This window comes from Glossina fuscipes, unplaced genomic scaffold (genome assembly GCF_014805625.2).
Source record: "Glossina fuscipes isolate IAEA_lab_2018 unplaced genomic scaffold, Yale_Gfus_2 60, whole genome shotgun sequence".
NCBI lineage: Eukaryota > Metazoa > Arthropoda > Insecta > Diptera > Glossinidae > Glossina > Glossina fuscipes.
Window position 1 is genome coordinate 4,307,238 of NW_023998432.1, and position 20,522 is coordinate 4,327,759.

General features: G+C 34.3%; 1 protein-coding gene across 6 annotated transcripts in view; it reads left to right on the plus strand.

The window, feature by feature from the left end:
* Nucleotides 1-20,522, plus strand: part of LOC119637646 (armadillo segment polarity protein) — a 40,564-nt gene that overhangs the window by 12,102 nt on the left and 7,940 nt on the right. For 4 of the 6 annotated variants that reach the window (XM_038033839.1, XM_038033842.1, XM_038033843.1 and 1 more), the window contains exons 3-6: nucleotides 11,347-12,986; nucleotides 13,051-13,251; nucleotides 13,313-13,582; nucleotides 15,086-15,179. In XM_038033839.1, the coding sequence (XP_037889767.1) occupies nucleotides 11,347-12,986; nucleotides 13,051-13,251; nucleotides 13,313-13,582; nucleotides 15,086-15,179 (2,205 nt within the window). Of the gene's footprint in view, nucleotides 1-11,300; nucleotides 12,987-13,050; nucleotides 13,252-13,312; nucleotides 13,583-15,085; nucleotides 15,180-20,522 lie in introns of those variants that run through there. The other 2 variants (XM_038033841.1, XM_038033844.1) reach the window with 2 other exon arrangements.

Sequence of the window (20,522 nt, forward strand, 5' to 3'; positions counted from 1 at the left end):
GCCAAGCATATAATCCACAGTGATTCATATGATTTCCGCTTACAGCACCTAGGATCGTGAATTCATCTCGCTATGGGTGAAATTCACTATCCAGACGCACGTTGCATTTCGTGTTTGCTTGTAGAAGCTCGAACGCGGATAAGATGATTTTCGCTAATGGCTTTGACATTGTATCCGGTGTGTTCTATTCTACAAAATTACTCATACAACGAAATCGGAGCTGCTCGCGGTTTCAATGTCGACAATAAAAACTGGCTGCGCCATTCGGGCCATACAATTTCGCAGGAACACGGCGCAGAGATAAGGGCACTTGAAAATTGCTTAACGGAGCTTATAAATGGAGTAGAAAAAAAGACAGTATTCTTTTTTCTTATCTCGCATCCAATATATAATAATAACATATTATAAAGTTAAGATAACAACTACAAAGTTAAAACCCTTTCATCTCGCAGTAAATTAGACCATTGTGCCATTTCTACATCGTTTTGCTATGCTAATATTGGCCATAATTCCTCATCAGCTTGGAAACATGATTTTTCTATATCGGATAAGGCAAATTTGACAGCGCTCAATAACTTTTTCAGACATTTTATTTGAAAGCTATGGTTTCTAAACAACAAAGCTAATGCAGCTGCAGAAACGATACAAAATATCGTGAAACGTGTAATACGAACATACATTTCATTCAAAACAACTTCGATTCAACCAACAGACAAATGTTGGCTTAATCAGAGATGCAATCAGGCCCAGAGAGCAGACTTTTAAAATTAGAAATTTTAATCCAAACGACCAAACTAATCTGTTACGCAAACAGCCTAGAAACAGCCAGCAAAGTCAGATACTACACCCTGCGTACCTAGATCTTTCTTTAAAATAATTGGAAACCAGTCGATCGCGTCGATTCCGACTCTTCTCAATAACGACCAAAAAATATCTAATCAGGCTGATAAAAGTAATGTGTTGGCTTAAATGTTTGCTTTAAACTGCAACTTATCACATAGCAACCAATCACTGACACCATTTGAAAGAGTGACGTGTTCATACCTACATTATTCTCGCAAGTCCCAATACTCGGGTACCACCGTGACTTGACACAACCTTAAAATTACCGACGTTTCTATTATAGAAAAGCATGGAAAATAAAAAAATATGAGTGGAATAAATACATATCGTTAACACTATAGTAGCCTCCGATGAATCTATGTAGTAATGCGTGAACACGTGCAATAATCTGGATGGTTTTTCGATAGACCTTTTTAAGACAAAATTAACACCTTATACGTGTACAGAGAATCCGCGTATTAAGCATTTGTTTGGCTCTAACTCCACCGTCGATAATAGCGGATGCGGGGAATTGAACAATTCAATTAACATACCAATCCACGGAACAAAATATTAATTTGAAAGAATTGTATGCAATCAAACGAAATTAATTCTTTGTCAATTTTCTTGGTTAGGTGATTAGTTTGCCTTGTAATGATTTCATACGAGAAATTTGCTGCTCATGATGGGAAAATTGCAATTCACTCCAATAAGCATGCATTCACGCATGAGTTTCATCCAATCAAAGAAGCAAGAAAGAAGAGCTCTTGAAAGGAACACATTACGCCATAGAATTTTTCTACTTTTCCCTTTTTTGTGGTATCGTTGAACAAAAAAGTAAAAGAAACAAAGCGCTTGGAATCGCGTTAAGAAAGAAAAAAAAAAGAAATCCACCACTGTGACCGCTATGCCGCCTGATGATAGGAAATGAGAAAAATTAAATTTTGAAGAATCTTCTCGGTTACAAACGACGTCGCACTTTAACGTGGTATACGTTTGCAGAAGTTCCTATTGTTTCCAGTATTTGTTGCATATGTCTGCCATAAAAGGGCATTGCGCATATAAGAGTGTTAGCCATGTGCCTGTGCGTGTTAAATCTAAATTATATATATATATATATATATATATTGTTTTTAGAATTTAAGATTGCTACGTACGGTTTGCTAAATTTACTTGGCTGGCTGGTTATTAGTTGTAGCTTTTTCGTCTTTTTGTGCATATAGGTGTGCGAACGCACGTTTGTACATGAATGTACATGCATGATTACTGTTTTGTGTGTTAAGACTCGTTATCCAAACTCCCTTGAACAGTGTGTAAGTTGCTTTTTTGTTGCTGAGTTTTCTCTTTTCTTTTATATAATTATGAATTTCTTGCAGTTCAAACACTTATTGCAAAGATTGTTTGATTTTTTCCGCTTTTAAAAGAAAAGTTGCAATATGAAATATGCAATGAAGCCTTTGAACAATTGAATTAACCAACGTTTTGCTTATAAAGGAAAAAGAAATAAGAAGAAAATAATATTAGTCTTGGGGTAAGTTTTTAATAACCCTCACCAATTTCAGAAAATCGAAAAAATTTTTGTTTATAGTGAGTAATTGACCAATGCAGTTTATGTAAATCGCCGATAGTAACATTGGTAAACAGATTACCGCAATTGTTTGCCTTAATCGGAGGGGTTTGGTCAAATCTGGTTTGTGATAATAATAGATGGCGACCGGACGGAGTGGCAGAACTAAGAGGACTTTACACTTTGCGATAATTATGAACTTTATGGAATCCCAGATATTTATTTCGAGCTATTGCATTCGAAATGACAAGCCTTGTAAAGTTTCACTTTCTAACGATAGGTATGAGAACATATGTGCTTGCATATATACAGCTGATTTTTTCAAAACATTAAAAAACGATGTCGGTAGCCCGCCAGCGAAATTGGTGTCGAACTGTACATACAAACCCTGCTACAGATTGTAAGTTCTCGATGGAAATGTTTTGTTGGATGGTAGTTACTGCTAATCTTTTAAATTAAATTCTAAAAAGTGATCACTTAAAACATGTGGATAAACAAAGGTTACTTACTTTAATCTTCTCTCTCTCTTTTAATCATGTTTTTGGTTTCCACTCGGCTTGTTTTAACAAACATTCTTTTGTTAGATAATGTTTCTTTTGTTTATGTTTAATATACTAAATCGGAAAGTTTTATAATAAACTCAACATAAACATATAAATTACGTTAGTTTAGATAAACACTATTATATAAGATTCAATCGGCTTGAAGAATTCAATCTACCTCCGTTAAAAAGTTTCTTTTGTGGTACAAAGGAAATTAATTAGAAAGAAATAGCAATGGAAAGAGCATTGTACATTGTGTACATTGTTTATCTCAAGAATAGAAATAAGCAACCATGCCCATCATATTATAAAGCATTATAAATGATGGTAGGTATACAAGATTTGGCCCCACCCACGTATATCTTTCTTATATGTTTAAAGTTTGGTTATAAATTTGAAACCTTAAGATTTGTGCGCATTTATAAGGAATTATCCAAACTTTGTAAAATAACCGTTGTTGTTAGCTAAAAAGTGTGTCGAGGCAAATTTTTTTAAAAACTATACAACAAATGCAAAGTCATCCGACGTGTTTTCCAATTAAATTTTTATTTCATATCCTATCCCAATTCTAATAAGACTGTATTTCCTTTTTTTTAATATCTTGGCATCCCTGCTTTTTGTATTCCATTGCTGTGAAAGAGAAGGGTGATTTATATTTGTCTCATGGTAGATCAGAATAAAGTATTTACTGTGGGTGGTTATTTCAGTATACCTTGTACTAATACCACGCGAAAAATTTTAAAACAAAAATATGCCAAATTCATTTTCAATTACCCAAGTACAGAAAGTATTTCCATAGCATGTAAATATGCCATCTTTTGTGTATGTAAATACACATATTATATGTGTTTTATGCCATGAGGGTTTAAGAAGGGAGGAATAATAAGTTTCAGGTAATATGATACATTCCCTTTGTACCTAAACTTAAAAAAAAGCTATACAATAAATAGGCGTTGGTCGTGACACATCTTATGTTATGATATTTTCAGGCAGATACATATGTGATACATATAACTGTTTTAGTATGATGGTTGATGATTTGCTGACATATAATCATGCCTGTAATAGCATTCAGCTCGTACGCAATATCCCAGTATTATCCTAGCTGGCAGCCGCCTTACTTTGTTTGGCCAACGAGCTGCGTATTTTGTTTAAACTCAAATTAACAAGCCTTTGTGTTTCCTAATTTTTATGATTCTATATGTACCATGTTACAAGTCTTTAATGAAGTGAAAATACATGTTTAATAAGTATCCTAACGGATGTATGTACTTAATGTTGATTGACTTGCAGCTGAGAAGATAACGCCAGTGAAGTTAGATTTTAATATCATTCTGGCAAACTATTAATTAACATGTACAACATAATTTCACTCGAAACTACATCGTTTTAATACTCTTGATATTTATTTATTTTACTTATTTATTTATTTATTTACCTATTTATACACGAAATTAAACTAAACAAAATTAGTCGAATTCAGTGCGTCTTAATAGAAAATCTCATAATGATTGTTTTAAAACTAGTATATAATACAAAGGAAGAAAAAAAAAGAAGAATAACAATAACAAAGTAAGTTTAAAAATAAATTAAAATGTTAAAAATAATGATTCATGTGTAAATAAATAAAAAGAAAAAAAAAAAAGCATGTACAAAGCTAGCACAGAAGCACACCCCCAACAAAAACAGATCCAGGTTGCAAATGAACATAAGCTTGGGAACCAACACGTTAACAACACAATATTATTTTAAATAAAAAATGAAATATTATTATTATTATCATAATTGTGAATTATATAAAAAAAAGAATGAGATACTACGCCCGACGTCACGGGGAATTCATCCGACGTGATGAAGTTAAACAAAACCCTGTAGGATCTATTGTGCAGATAAGAGCTTATCCATTTTACTAAATAGAAAGGGAAGCCAGAGGCTTGGAGTTTAAAGATAAGTAAGTTAACCAATTCAAATTCTTTGCTATGCAATTAGCGGTACCGTTGTATTGAACTAAATTATGATCGAGTAATTCATTAAAAAACACAACAGCTATATTAGATGTTGAAGTAGGAATCAAAAAGCCAGAACTATCACTGTAACACCAAGTAACTTGAGGGTATGTTGTTTCATTGTTGAGGATATGTGGTCTCATTGCTGGCGAAAATAGCTTAACTAATATCTAACGGTTTACAAACGAACCAACGCATATTCAAAACACTCTAGGTTTTTTTCTTATTACGCATTCAACAAAGTGAAGATACTTGCGCCCTTCGACAATTCGAAGCACGATATTCAAATAGTCTCCTCCGGGTTGCGTTCTTAGCCCCAAAATGTGAAATTTTCAAATACAATAAAGCAAATCGGGCAAAATAGCCTCTTCAGGCAGTTTAATTTAAAACTTCCTGATCAATAACATTAATGCGTAAATCATACAAACGACCACGTTTAATGGAATGCCGTCGTTGATTCCATGTAAGAAAGCTTCGACTAAGAGCAAAGACAAGTGATAGTTTTGTTAGTTTGATAAAGATGCAGTCATGGTCCGGAGAGGTAGTATTTAAAGTTTGGTGTTTCAACCACCACATAAATCTCCTTCATGTTGATTGATTTGGTTGGTAGAAGATAGCGCAATTAAGTGTTCTGCCGGGGAAGGCTGTACAACGTTTCTGCCGCAATAAGAAGAACAACACTTCTTGGCCAAAGAGAATTGTAAATCAATCTACCTAGTTTGCTTCAAATTCCTAGTCAGGACGTAGCAGTCACTTCCGCTTCTGGAAAGGGTAACGTATATGGTGCCTGCATTATTCTGTCGAACGAGGTCCGAGATGGGCCCTTCCCAATGTCAGCATTTGGAAATCTTCAGATTCAGGTGGTATCTCAGCCATAGATCCAAAGAAAGTGTGCTGCTACACTAACTAGGCCGTTACGAAATTTTCTCAGTAAAAGCTACCAAACATTTTTTCCGTTTGCTGAAATCTTGCCAATGTCCCACCAGTAAGCAAGAAGGGTAATACTACCAATCCTACAAACTATTGCCCAATTGCAATTCGTTCCACTATGCTAAAATAATGGCGACAAACCATAGTCAATTACCAGATAGATACGAGATATATAGCAGCCAATGGTTTGCCTACCGATAGAAAATATGGCTTATGTTCGTACTTGTATTCAAGTTGACTGCCCTCAGTGCAAGTATGAACTTTATCTATGTTATTTATTTAATGTAAATTGGTCATGTAATCGACTTGTGACACAATGCCTTCTACCCCAAATAAACAAGGCATCCTGATGGCCAAGTTGTCGCGTAAAATAGTGAATATACTGGCTTTTGATATTTTTAAGACTACTATGAAACTAACTTGTTAACTATTGCAACTTCACTTTTCGATTGTCAAGAGTAATTTTCAAGATTTTTTAATATTTTCTGCTGCAAGAATCAATTAAGGTTTTCACGCCACCAATATGCATGCGACCGTGTTTCAACTCGATTAATTGTTGTTGAATTGTTGTTTGCGACGTGGAAGGCTTTTCATAATACATTGTAAACCAGTACGGAACGGTATTTGAACGGTATTTCAGCAATGTTTTATCAACACAAAAAAACATTGAGATTTTTCATTGTTTTAAATACAACAAAGGTAGCGTCACTAACCCTATTATAAAAGCGATCGAATTGAATTGAATTTCTAAAATAATGTGAATTTTTTGTTAGAGACGACATATGTCTGTCAGGTCTGAGGATTATTAATCGTTGTGTTAGATTAGCAATAGAACTACCAAGAGGGGTCAAAATGGCTAGTTTGACATTTTTTATAATTATAACTCATTTCATTGCATTTTTTTCAGAAAAGTTTGCACGACTTTTTGTAAGATACACAAATAATTAATTCTGTAAAACTTTTATACATTTTTATTAACATTTTGTTGTAAATTTGTATGCAGTATACACCTAGACCAGTCATTTTGACCCATCCCACGGAACGTAGATTTTCGGTACTGTTCTGTTGTATCGTGGAAATTTTTATGACAGGTTATTTTGTATCCTAATACCTGTAGTCGTGAACGAAAATATTTCAAACTCAAAGATCTGTCAGCAATCAAAAAAGGTTTTTCCTACGACTGTTTGTCTTGGTCATTACCTGTAGTATTTATTGCAGGCAAGTTTTCTCAGATTACTTTCAGTCGATCGTCAGAAACGCTGTCATATACAACTCAGTTGTCTATTAGAAAGAGAAACCATGGAAAAAACTTCACGAAGCAGTGAATTATTGAAGCAAATAAGCAATTTAGAACAAAATTGGTAAGATTGTTCAGAGTATGATGAAAGTGTTCTGGGTGGAAGTACAAATGAATACCTTCCATCAGACAATGAAAGTTCGAGCGAATCATCCGATACTGATAGTGAAGATCAAGTACTTGTACAGGATGTTGAAATGTCTGTAACCGACTAAGGTTCAGAAATATCTGTTGACGGCACTATCTGGAAAAAACTACAAGAAGGTTCAACGCCAAGAAGAATACCATTACACAACAGTTTCAAAGAAATGTCAGGTCCAGCGGCATATGCGAAACGACATATTGTGAAAGGTAGTGTAAGAACAGCATTTTCTTTGATAGTTTGCAATAATGTTATGAAACGTATAAAAGCTTCCACTGAAGCAGAAGCTCGTGGAATTCTGAATAACGTTGATTGGCTGTTTCGTTAGCAGAGTTGAATGCGTTTATAGCAATTTTATATGCTTGTGGTGCATACCAAGCAAAAAACTTAAAACTTTCGTATTTATGGTCTGAAAAATGGGGTTCCAAATTTTTCTCTGAGACAATGAGCAGGAATAAACTCACCGAAATTCTTCGGCTAATTCGGTTCGATAAAAAAGATGAAAGAAGCCGAAGATTGCAAACAGATAAATTTGCATTAGTTTCAGAGGTGTGGAATAAATTCATTGAAAACAGTCAAATGTGTTATAAACGACGTGCTACCATTACAGTTGATGAGCAATTATTCCCGACCAAAGCCAGATGTAGATTTACGCAGTACATACCAAAAAAGCCGAATAACTTTGACATAAAATACTGGTTGGCGTCGGATGTAAAAAGTAAATATGTTGTTAATGCATTTCCCTACCTAGGAAAAGACTAAATGAGATTATCCGTACCTTTAGGTGAATTTGTTGTCCTAAAACTTATGGATCCATACATTGCGGGAGAACAGTTACAACAGATAATTTCTTTACAAATTTGTCATTAGCAACAAAACTAATAAAGAAAAAAACTTCCTTAGTCGGCACCATTGGACAAAATAAGAGAGAACTACCTAAACCTGCAAAATCAAAAAAGAATAACATGTTTCGTTTCTCGACAGTACTTTATGAAACGGAAAATTGTACTTTGACTATATACAAGAGTAAACCCAATAAAAGAGTATTAGTGCTCAGTTCAAAACATAAGTCAGTGAAAATTAAAAAGGATGGCATATGTTCACCTGAAACGGTTACATTTTATAACAATACCAAATTTGGCGTAGATGTTACGGATCAAATGGCAAAGAAATATACTGTGAAAGCTGAATCCCGAAGGTGGCCACTACAAGTCTTTTACAATATCCTAGATCTTGCCGGTATAAATACCTGGACATTATATAAGTAAACAATAGGAGAGAATATTTCAAGAAAGCACTTTGTATTCGAATTATCCGAAGGACTTGCAACTGACTACAAAGAAATAACCACTCGATCTACAGTTCAAGCAGAAGGAACGTCATCATCGAAATCGTCGCAGAACCAGACACATATTTCAATGAAACGTAGATTGTGTCAAATAGGGCAGTGCAATAATAATAAAACAAACATTATTTGTGGTACATGCCATAAACGAGTCTGTGGTAAATGTTCTGCTAAAACAACTAAAACTTGCAAAAAATGTCCTTGATTTTGTGCACAGGTACTTTATAAATTCTTGCTATTCTACTATTAGTTTGGGGAAAAAGAAATCCATTATTTTTTCGGTAGATGGCTGCACTGATAGATTTCTCGAAAAGTATCGATCAAACAATTTCATATTTATGCTCGTTGGAAAGGTGACATTTCGCAGTAAAAAAAATTCTTTTGCTGTTTTTTGTTTGGTGCATTCAGTTGTGAGTTACAGCGTGTTAAAAATGGACGTGAACAAAGAGAAAATTCGGTACATTTTACAGTTTTTCTTTGACAAAGGCGAAAATGCAAGCCAGGCGGCTAAAATTGTGAATGGTGTTTATGGTTCCGATACTCTAACAGCCAATTGTGTGCAATTTTGGTTTCGTAGATTCCGTTTAGGAATTTTTGATGTTAAAGATGCACCTCGCACAGGTAGGCCGGTCGTCGAAAATGTCGATAAAATCGGAGAAATGATCGAAGTTGACCGGCATGTTAGCAGTCGTAACATCGCCCAGGAGCTAAAAATCGACCATTAAACAGTTTTAAACCATTTACACAAAGCTGGATTCAAAAAGAAGCTCGATGTTTGGGTGCCACACCAATTAACAGAAAACAACATGATGGTTCGAATTTCCATCTGCGAAGCCTTGGCCAAACGGAATGAGATAGACCCATTTCTTAAACGGATGGTGACTAGAGATGAGAAATGGATCACATACGATAGCCCTGTGCGAAAACGATCGTGGTCAAAGAGCGGTGAAGCACCTCAAACGGCCAGGAAGGTTTTGCTATGCATTTGGTGGGACTGGAAGGGGATTATTTATTATGAGTTGCTTCCATATGGCCAAACGCTAAATTCTGATCTCTACTGTCAACAACTGGACCGTTTGAAGATAGCGATTGACCGGAAACGGCCAGAATTGGCCAACAGAAGAGGTGTCGGGTTCCACCAGGACAACGCTAGGCCACACACATCTACAGTGACTCGCCAGAAACTTCGAGAGCATGGTTGGGAAGTTTTAATGCATCCGCCATACAATCTGGACTTGGCACCGAGCGATTATCATCTTTTTCTTGCATTGCAAAATTTCTTTAATGGTAAAAAATTGGAATCTAGGGGGGATTGTGAAAATCAACTGCTAGAGTTTTTTGCAAATAGAGACCAGGACTTCTATGAGAGAGGCATTTTGAAGTCACCTTTAAAATGGCAACAAATCATACAACAAAACAGTGCATATTTGACCCAAATCGGACAATCCGAAGCATGTTAAATAAAGTCCTGAAGTTCACATAAAAATAATGGATTTCTTTTTCCCCAAACTAATATTATTTATATTTAGATTATATTCATTTTTTGTCCATAAAAATAGAAAATTGCTAAAAATTGCTGCCTTTTCTTAAATGGCTTGGTAATTTAAGAAACCGGTCATTTTGACCCCTCCTGTGTAAGTAGGTATACCTCAATCGTCGGTAGTTCCAGCGTTAACATCAGTTACCTATTAGGATAGTCCACCTATTCTTTCTCATAAATCTTCTGATTGTCTGGAAAAAAAATTGTTTAAAATTACATCTTTTAAATAAATTCTTTGGAAGAATATTGTTGAGTAAATTCGTAACAAACGAAGTAAGTGGTAAGTCAAAGCGCGCAGCTATTATAAAAAAGGTTTTTTCGTTATATTTACTATATATAGTTTCTCGTGATATCTGCTACCAATGGGTACGGACATATTCATTTTGTCAAAACATTTGCAAAGCCTCAGAAGAGAGTTTGACCACGAAATTCTGAATCAACACAATCATATTCGCCGGAGTAATGTCATTGACGAGTATTCTTCTGGCCACAAAAATGAAGATATTGGTTTAAATCTGTTCATTTGTCATTAAGAATTTTTTGAAAACGCAAAACACCTTACCTGAAACACGTATCCTGAGCAATTTAATTTTTGTAGCGTTTATAGAAACATCCTCTATCGCCTCTGACTTTTTTCGATACGCGTCAGTAACTCATATTTCTAAATAACGATCGTTTCCATTATAAGCAACAAATGCCACTTAATTTATTTTGCATAATTTTCATAAAAAGTGAATAATTGTGTGTTTCGTGCTTTACGCAAGAATGGTGAAAGAAGCAAATTTCGAAAATATATTGCTTAATAAATGCTTTTACATAACTTTTCTCAGCGTATGAGTCTTGCTTGGCCTCGAAAATTTCCTTGTAGGTTGCTGGAAAACTCTACATTATGACTGAAAATTCAAATAAGCGAAGCATTTATAGTAGTGATCGCGATCCGCTTGCATAATTGCCTGCAATTCCTATTAAGTATAGGGGGTGTATATCTAGGACTCGCTCTCAGATATGTATAATATTTGTATTCCTTTCCTTCCTTTTCTCTTTTATTAAAAATCATTTTTTAGGGGTATTGTAGTCTGTTACTGTGCTGCATAACATTTTTTTATTATGCTAAAGAAATTCTAATGAATTTTTTATCTTTCTTTTCTTCCTTAGTGTCCCATAATAATCAATATAATCCACCGGATTTGCCTCCGATGGCGTCGTCTAAGGAGCAAACATTAATGTGGCAACAAAATTCTTATCTAGTGGATTCTGGTATAAATTCGGGTGTAGTCACACAGGCGCCATCTTTGTCCGGCAAGGAAGATGAAGAGATGGAAGGCGACCCTCTAATGTTTGATTTAGATACCGGTTTCCCCCAGAATTTTACGCAAGATCAAGTCGATGACATGAATCAACAATTAAGCCAAACACGTTCTCAACGTGTTCGCGCGGCTATGTTCCCAGAAACATTAGAAGAAGGTATAGAAATACCGTCTACCCAATTCAATCCGGGCCAGCCTACTGCAGTACAGCGTTTGGCTGAACCATCGCAGATGTTAAAACACGCCGTGGTGAACTTGATCAACTATCAAGACGATGCTGAACTTGCTACGCGGGCCATACCAGAACTTATTAAATTGCTAAATGATGAGGATCAAGTGGTAGTTTCCCAAGCAGCTATGATGGTTCATCAATTGTCGAAGAAGGAAGCTTCTCGTCATGCCATCATGAATAGTCCTCAAATGGTGGCTGCGCTTGTTCATGCCATTTCCAATAGTAACGACTTGGAGAGTACAAAAGCCGCTGTCGGAACCCTTCATAATTTATCGCATCATCGTCAAGGTTTGCTGGCAATATTCAAGAGCGGAGGTATTCCAGCTTTGGTTAAACTTTTGTCGTCTCCCGTAGAGAGCGTTCTTTTTTATGCAATAACAACATTGCATAACTTATTACTGCATCAAGACGGTTCTAAAATGGCCGTTCGTTTAGTTGGAGGTTTGCAAAAAATGATTACTTTGCTGCAACGCAACAATGTAAAATTTTTGGCTATTGTTACCGATTGCCTGCAAATTCTTGCGTATGGCAATCAGGAGAGCAAATTAATTATTTTGGCCTCTGATGGTCCTAACGAATTGGTGCGCATTATGCGCTCATATGATTACGAGAAGCTATTGTGGACTACGTCACGAGTATTAAAAGTACTTTCGGTATGTTCAAGCAATAAACCAGTTATAGTTGAAGCTGGCGGTATGCAGGCTTTGGCAATGCATTTGGGCAATGCTTCACCACGGCTGGTGCAGAATTGCTTATGGACATTGCGTAATTTATCCGATGCCGCCACTAAGGTTGTCGGTTTGGAGGGTTTGCTTCAGTCTTTAGTTCAAGTATTAGCATCTACAGATGTAAATGTGGTGACATGTGCTGCTGGGATTTTATCGAATCTCACTTGCAACAACCAGCGTAACAAAGCCACAGTGTGCCAAGTTGGCGGTGTTGATGCTTTAGTGCGTACCATTATCAATGCTGGAGATCGGGAAGAAATCACCGAACCGGCCGTATGTGCTTTGCGTCATTTGACAACGCGTCATGCTGACTCGGATAAAGCTCAAAATGCAGTACGTCTCAATTATGGTTTATCAGTAATTGTAAAACTTTTACATCCACCTTCACGTTGGCCACTAATTAAAGCTGCCATTGGCCTGGTACGCAATTTAGCATTGTGTCAGCAAAACGCTGCACCTTTACGAGAACATGGAGCCATTCATCATTTAGTGCGTTTACTAATGAGAGCTTTCCAGGACATTGAACGCGTAAGTCTTTCACCAACCGGCGTACTGACATATGAAAGAAGTACATATATTAAATTATTTTTAGCAACGTTCTTCTGTAGCAACGACTGGCTCACAGCAACCATCTGCTTACGCTGATGGTGTCCGTATGGAAGAAATTGTCGAAGGTACTGTGGGTGCCTTACATATTTTAGCACGCGAACCTAATAATCGAACTTTGATACGTCAGCAGTCGGTAATACCAATATTTGTACGCTTGCTATTTAACGAAATTGAAAACATACAGGTGACGAATAAACAGTAGAAATTATAAATAAGCGTTTAACCTTTGGCGTTATATACTTCAGCGTGTTGCTGCTGGAGTACTTTGTGAACTCGCAAACGACAAAGAAGGAGCTGAAATAATTGAACAAGAAGGCGCCACCGGACCTCTTACCGATTTACTGCATTCACGCAACGAGGGCGTTGCCACTTATGCGGCTGCTATTCTATATCGCATGAGTGAAGATAAACCCCAGGATTACAAAAAGCGTTTATCGATTGAATTAACTAACTCGCTACTACGCGAAGAGACAATATGGGGTAATGCTGATTTGGGAATGGGTCCAGATTTACAGGTGCGTTATGTCTAAATTGTATGATAAATCACAGAAGTTATTGTATAAAATATTTTAATACACTTAAAGATTTATATAGTTGTGCGTATTTATTTATAATTGATTACTCAACCATCTTGGTCTTTTCAAAACAAAAATAAAACTTATATAAACACTCTTTGTATTAATCTACATATGTATGTATTTACAATACATACATACCCATATATACATATATATACATATATATACATATATATACATATATACATATATATACATATATATACATATATATACATATATACATATATACATATATACATATATACATATATATACATATATATACATATATACATATATACATATATATACATAAATATGTATATATGTGTACATATATATACATATATACATATATATACATATATACATATATATACATATATACATATATATACATATATACATATATATACATATATACATATATATACATATATATACATATATACATATATACATATATATACATATATATGTACACATATATACATATTTATGTATACATATGCACACGTGTACATATCTACGCATTTAGTAACATATATATATATAATATATGTTCCTAATATATATATATATATAGTTCATATACATTTATATAAATTATAATATAAATATAAATATATATATATATATATACACAACTTAGTAATGTATATATATATACATGAGCTATATATATCTCATATACATATATATATAAATATATATACATATAACATACTTTACTAATATATATATCTGAGTTTTATATACCTAACATATATATATAATATATATATATATATATATGTATGTATATAACTATACAGTTTAGTAAAATTTTTCGTTTTTTTTTTCATTTTGTTTTCATAAATTAACTAAAATATATAGCGTTACTTTAAATAAAATATTTACCTTTATTTCATTTTTTTTTCTATAGAGTTCAGTTTGAATGTACATTTATAAAAATAACAACACATTAAATAGTTTAGATATATTATTAAATTAGCTATTAGCTGTTATTTTACTTTTATATTTGTTTTTCTTTTTTTTTCTATTTCTTTTGTAAGATTTCAAATTAATCTTTTCTATTATTATTTTTCTTTATGGTTTTCGTTTTCAAAATATCATCACTATTTTTCACCAATGCAAAATGTCACCATTATCCTGTGCACCATACTTTTGTTTAAAAAAATATGCTAAATTCGCCAAACAAATCAATGTATATTTGGTCCTATTTCCCGTAATTTCATTTAAACCACATTTATGCGGATAATTTATCCAACTGACAAAAACCAAACTTTTTCTCAAACTTCTCTTATGACATTTTTCTGTTGTTCTCATACGAACAAAACAAATAACAAAATCGACCGTATAAAAAACTATCTACCACACCAAATTCAAAATATCAAATGATAAATTAAACAAAATCAAAACCGTCCTGTGAAACCATAAAAAATCATACAATCACAGGATATGCTTGGCCCCGAACAAGCATATGAGGGCCTCTATGGACAAGGTCCACCGAGCGTTCACAGCTCCCACGGCGGTCGCGCATTCCAACAAGGTACGTATATGTCCAACGATTTTCTTTAGCTCTACTATTGTTAATCCCAAACAATCACACCCCTTTCAGCTCTCCAATTGAACAAGCATGAAAGTTTAGTATATTTTATAAATCAACATACATTCAATCAGTGCAAAAACAATAACAATTTTAGTCAGTCCTCCTTCATTATTGTACACTGTTCTAAAGAAGAAAACACTGAAAAAAAATTAACAAAACGTTTGCTAATCAAGTTACTTTTTGTTTATTAATCTACAAAAAAAGACGTTTCGCCACTTGTCCTAGCATCAATGTTCGTTCGTTCGTTTGTTCGTACATGTATTTATTATGGCATTTTACCACAATATTCCCATTTTTATTCAGAGCTTTTTCCCCTTATTTCCTTCTTCACTATCTCTCTTCATTAATTCATAGTTTATGTTTTGTGTTTTTATTCAATCACTTAACAGTAACGAATGATTAGTACAGTGACTAATAATGACCACGATGATCCTTTCTCGCCATGTTATAAGAAGAAGATGAAAAAAGTAAAAGTATGTAAGGTCAAATGACCTATGTAAACATTGCATTTGAAATTTTGTTGATAATAACAACCTTGTTTAAAGTTTATCTTATGTACGATTTTCTTCAAAGCTGGGATTTTAATGTTCTAAAGTCAAATGCACATCCAATCAATTTGAGGAAATTTTTAAAAATACTGACTTTTGGGAAAGCTTATGTCATACGTTTTAGATATATGAAGTGATCGTAGGCACTTGAATAATCAGTGGAAATGCAATATTGTATTGCATATATTGCGTTACACCAGATGCAATTTTGGTTTACCTGAGCTGCCAACTTGATCGATAACCAAAATTGTGGGCGGCAAATCCTGTGGATCGCTTCAGCGCCCAAGGAATTTTTATTATAATCTTGCGCAAACATGACTGTTTTCCTTCATATTATCAAAGTAAAATCGTCAAATATGACAAAAATGAACAGAATTTTCCATGTTATTTTTGTGTCTGTAAAATCGCAAAGTTCAACGTAACTGCCGATCCTCATTTAATGAATTTGCTCCTGTTTGTAAGCCATCAAATAATATTAACATCAACGCATTTTGGCCTTTTTAAATGGATATTAAGAAAAACTATTTAAAATTTTTCTTAGTGTTTAAAAAAAGTAAATGCTTCGATTCATATACATATAAATGTATATATGCAAGGTTCTAGCAGGCATGAGAAGTGTAATAAGTATTACAGGGTGCTTAACAAAAGTACGATCTAAAGTGTACAAAAAACTAAGTTAGTTAGCTGGATTGTGAACAACAGTTATTTGAGTTTTTAATAGGTAGAGTTTTGTGTCAAAAAATGCTATTTCCTGTTTCCAAAGTCGTAATTATAATGTTTGCTTGTTGCGTCGACATCCGAAACAGCCTCTTTATCTTTAAATCTGACAATAAAGCAACGTATGCTAAATTTGCGAGATGTGGACGTTTAAATGTGTGCTATCCGTTACAAATTCATTACTGCTTCCAGTAACTTGTTGGTGCGTTAACTCAGCATTATCAATAAGCACGCGTTGACCGTTACCATATATGTTAAATGTTCGCCCAAATCTCACGGTCGCAGGTGACTGTGCTCGAATGACACGTTCGTTTCCTGTGCCCTTTTTTGTATAAACTTTAATGTATACAAAATTAGGTTTTTTTCCAAGCGGCCCATCCTCTTACGCATATCCATATAAACATGAATGCAAAGAAAGGTTATTTTCCAGTTTTTAGTTACTTAAAAAATTTGTTCTTATGAATAGTAGTAATTATTTATTTTACATTTTTTAGTTTATTATAATTCACATTTTACTCTACAGGATAGCTAAGGAAAAGATAATTCCCTGCTTAGTAGCGTCCATTATGTTTAAAGTAGAATGGTGTCATTTAGATGATTAGCTGATTAGATTGTCTACTTTAGCTCCTCTGCAAGCTCTTGTTTCATATCCACTGCTCGGTCGGTTCAGATATTCACGTTGATCAAGCATGTACATATGTTAAAGAGTTTCTGAAGCTTATTTTTGGATCTTGCAAGTCTTCGGTTGCGAGTATAATAAAAGGTTTTAAATTCAGAGAATCTTCATTATTGAGTTTTACTTTTCTCTGCAATGTTTTTACTTTGAAAATCCGCTGGCACCTATATGTATAAATTTTGAATTTTTTTTATACAAATGAAGCGTTCTTTTGCAAAAATGCTACCAAACTTATTGTTATTATATGTACCATTCTTCCCTAGCCGCCATATTTTCCCGTCTTCCTAAAAGAATATTAATTCCTTGCGAAAGAACATCTAGTGCTTTTAAGCTATCCATTAAAGGGTACGGTTTCCATTACGTATCATCAGAAGAATAAAATCTCTAGGAGGACAAATAACATTGAAACCAGTGTTAATTAGGAGGAACAATATCTGGTAAATATGACAGATACAGTAGCATTGTTGGTGAGTGATACTGACGTGTCGTAGACGGAGTTTGGAATATGAAGTTGAGCATGAGTCTTGCATATTTGTTGTTTATTTCCTCATTTTTGCGGAGGAGAGAATGCTGACTACACATACCACATAGTGTGGCAGACGGACAGATGGACATGGTTAGATGCATTCCAAATTTAAAACTGGCCAAGAATTTATATACTTTTATCGCGTTTTTTTGAAGCTCTCTCTGCGCGTTATGAAGGTATTGAAAAAAAATTAAATTTTTATATACTGTAATACTGGCCCCGTAAATTTTTCCCTTATTTTTGCAGGTCCTACAGCATCACCCATAGAATATACGTTCCAATTTTTATACATTTATCTGCTATAGTTAATGAGCAGTGACCAAAAAAGCAATTTTTTATTCCTTTTTGAAAAGCAGAGGTGCTCCCATTTTATCTAGTACTCTATGCGGGTCCTTAGACGGATTAAGTCCATTTTCAATACTAACATGCATGCGAAAACTTCCAATGCTTTTGCTAAATTCGTTTTCATTTTTCATTCAATTTCATTTTCGCAGCCAGGAGAATGTTTACAACGGACGTTACACAGACGGACAAAAATACATGCCTTAGACGATTGAGAATTTGATGCTGATGAAGAATATACCCAGTTTGTGGGATATCTGAAGAACGATGGTTTATTTTAGCCAAGATACAAATGGTTACTAAAGGGATAGTGCAAGATAAAATCAAATACGAATACAAGTCAACTGCTTTACCACAGGAGATGATTATTACCGTATTGCACATTATTCAATGTCCACCAAGTGATAATAAGTACGGTAGTTTGCAGGAGTTTTTTGATTCAACGACGTAACATCAGTGAGAACAGGCAGCTACACATGATTTTGTTTGACTCTGGGACCGAGGACCAAAGTTCATTAAAATATTATCCTTCATAGGCATTACTTGCTGGTTTAAATTTTGACGAGGACTTTTTAAAAAAAGCTCTGGGAGTCAACATTACCGAAGAATTCAAATGTGACACTAACATTATTCGAACGTCAATCAATTGATAGAATTGGCAAACAATATAGGGGAAATCTCACAGACAGACGATGTGCCTGCACTCGAAAAATCCACATCGTGCAGCAGATCTAGGAAAGATAGTTGAAGAGTTTGTGCAAACTACAAACAATATATTTGAGATCTTTAGAAATTTTTCGCAAGAAGTTTTAGCAATGAGGAACCATTTCGAAGAATCCCAATAACAAAATCATAGAGGAAGAGGTATTACAGGTAGATCTCCATCACGAAGTAGATCTGGAGATAGAATTTAGCTGTGTAGATCCCACTCTAATTACCGTAAAAATGCGAAGATATGTGAGCCACTCTGCGCCTGCAGTAAAGGTACGGAATATTCAACAAGCTTCGTAAAGTCGTTATCGAGGCAGCAGACACTGGGCGTGATAATTTAACGGCTCTTCGCCTATTTGTTTATGATAAAGGTATAAATAAAAGTTTTTAGTGAATAACGGAGCTGGTATTTCAGTTTTACACCTATCAAAGTCAACAACAAAATCCAGATGTCGTTTCAACAGCAGTTAAGCATTAAATGTAAAAAAAAAAAATTCCCCGAAATTTCCATTCGTTTTTACTATATATAGAGCAGCCTATTATATATTATAGGTGCTGATTTCGTACATAAGAATGGACTTTTAGTGCATATTAGGAATATGTTTCTTATTGTTCCCCCTTATTACCGATTAGTATCTTTTTACAAATTTGTGAGATTTGGCTACCAAGATTTTTCTCATTGCACCGTCAATATGGGGACTTACTGATACAGTACCCATCACTTATATCAGAACCGGATTAGTGAGAATCAATCGAAAATTCGAAGTGTTTTAAAATGGGGACTAATGGACCCTTGCACTCCGTAAAACGTACACGTTTAGACCTAGTCAAATACAAGCTTGTTAAGAGAATTTGAACGAGGGACAAAGCGTTTCGAAATGTTCGTTCAAATATATTTTATCCGGTATCCTTCGGTGCTAGTACTTTAAGTTTTTAGTCTTCGAATTTACTTCTCTGGTTAAATTAAGTATAATAATTTCTCATAATAGGGCTATCAATGGAGGGAGATATGTATCCAAAGACCTTATTAGTTGTAAGTACGTTTATACGCATGGAAACTATCGGTGCAGAATCCATATGGGGAACCCTATAAAGTTGTCGAAAAGAACAACAAATTCTATAAAGTTGGTATAGACGGTAAGATGGGAAGGATATCAACTGGCTTACACCGGCATTCGTAGACACTGCAGACAACGGGTCTCATAATGTCTCGGCTAACAGCAAAATCATTTCATCAATTTATAAAATCAATTTTATAAAATCAATTTATTAAATATCGATAATTCAAAAGTGGAAGTGCTGTGGGAACACTATACTGTTTCTACTTTGTAAGGACTGATTTTTAAAATACTACAGCACACTTAGCGATTTACTTATGTTGTTTTGTTTTGGAAATCTACTGAAAATAGTTTAATTGATTTTGTTGTTTTGTGAGGCATAAATGATAGGATTTTGTAAAATAAAATATTTTTTTTAGTCTGCCGCTGCGAACTATTTGCAGGAAGTTATATCTATAACGTGTCAAGGTTTGTCCGCTTGGACATCACATTTCAGCCCTCTTCACTCGACTGACTTTGCTTTTGTGTTCAACTTCAAGCTCATCTATTCCAATTCAATTTTAACACAGGTGGTTTATGTTACATATATTATATGTAATATAACATTTATTGTAGTAAAATTAGATTGTCTTACTCTTAATAAACATCAATTTGTATCTATATTGTGATAATTTATCCCCAAACAAAAAAGAAAATGTCAGAAAA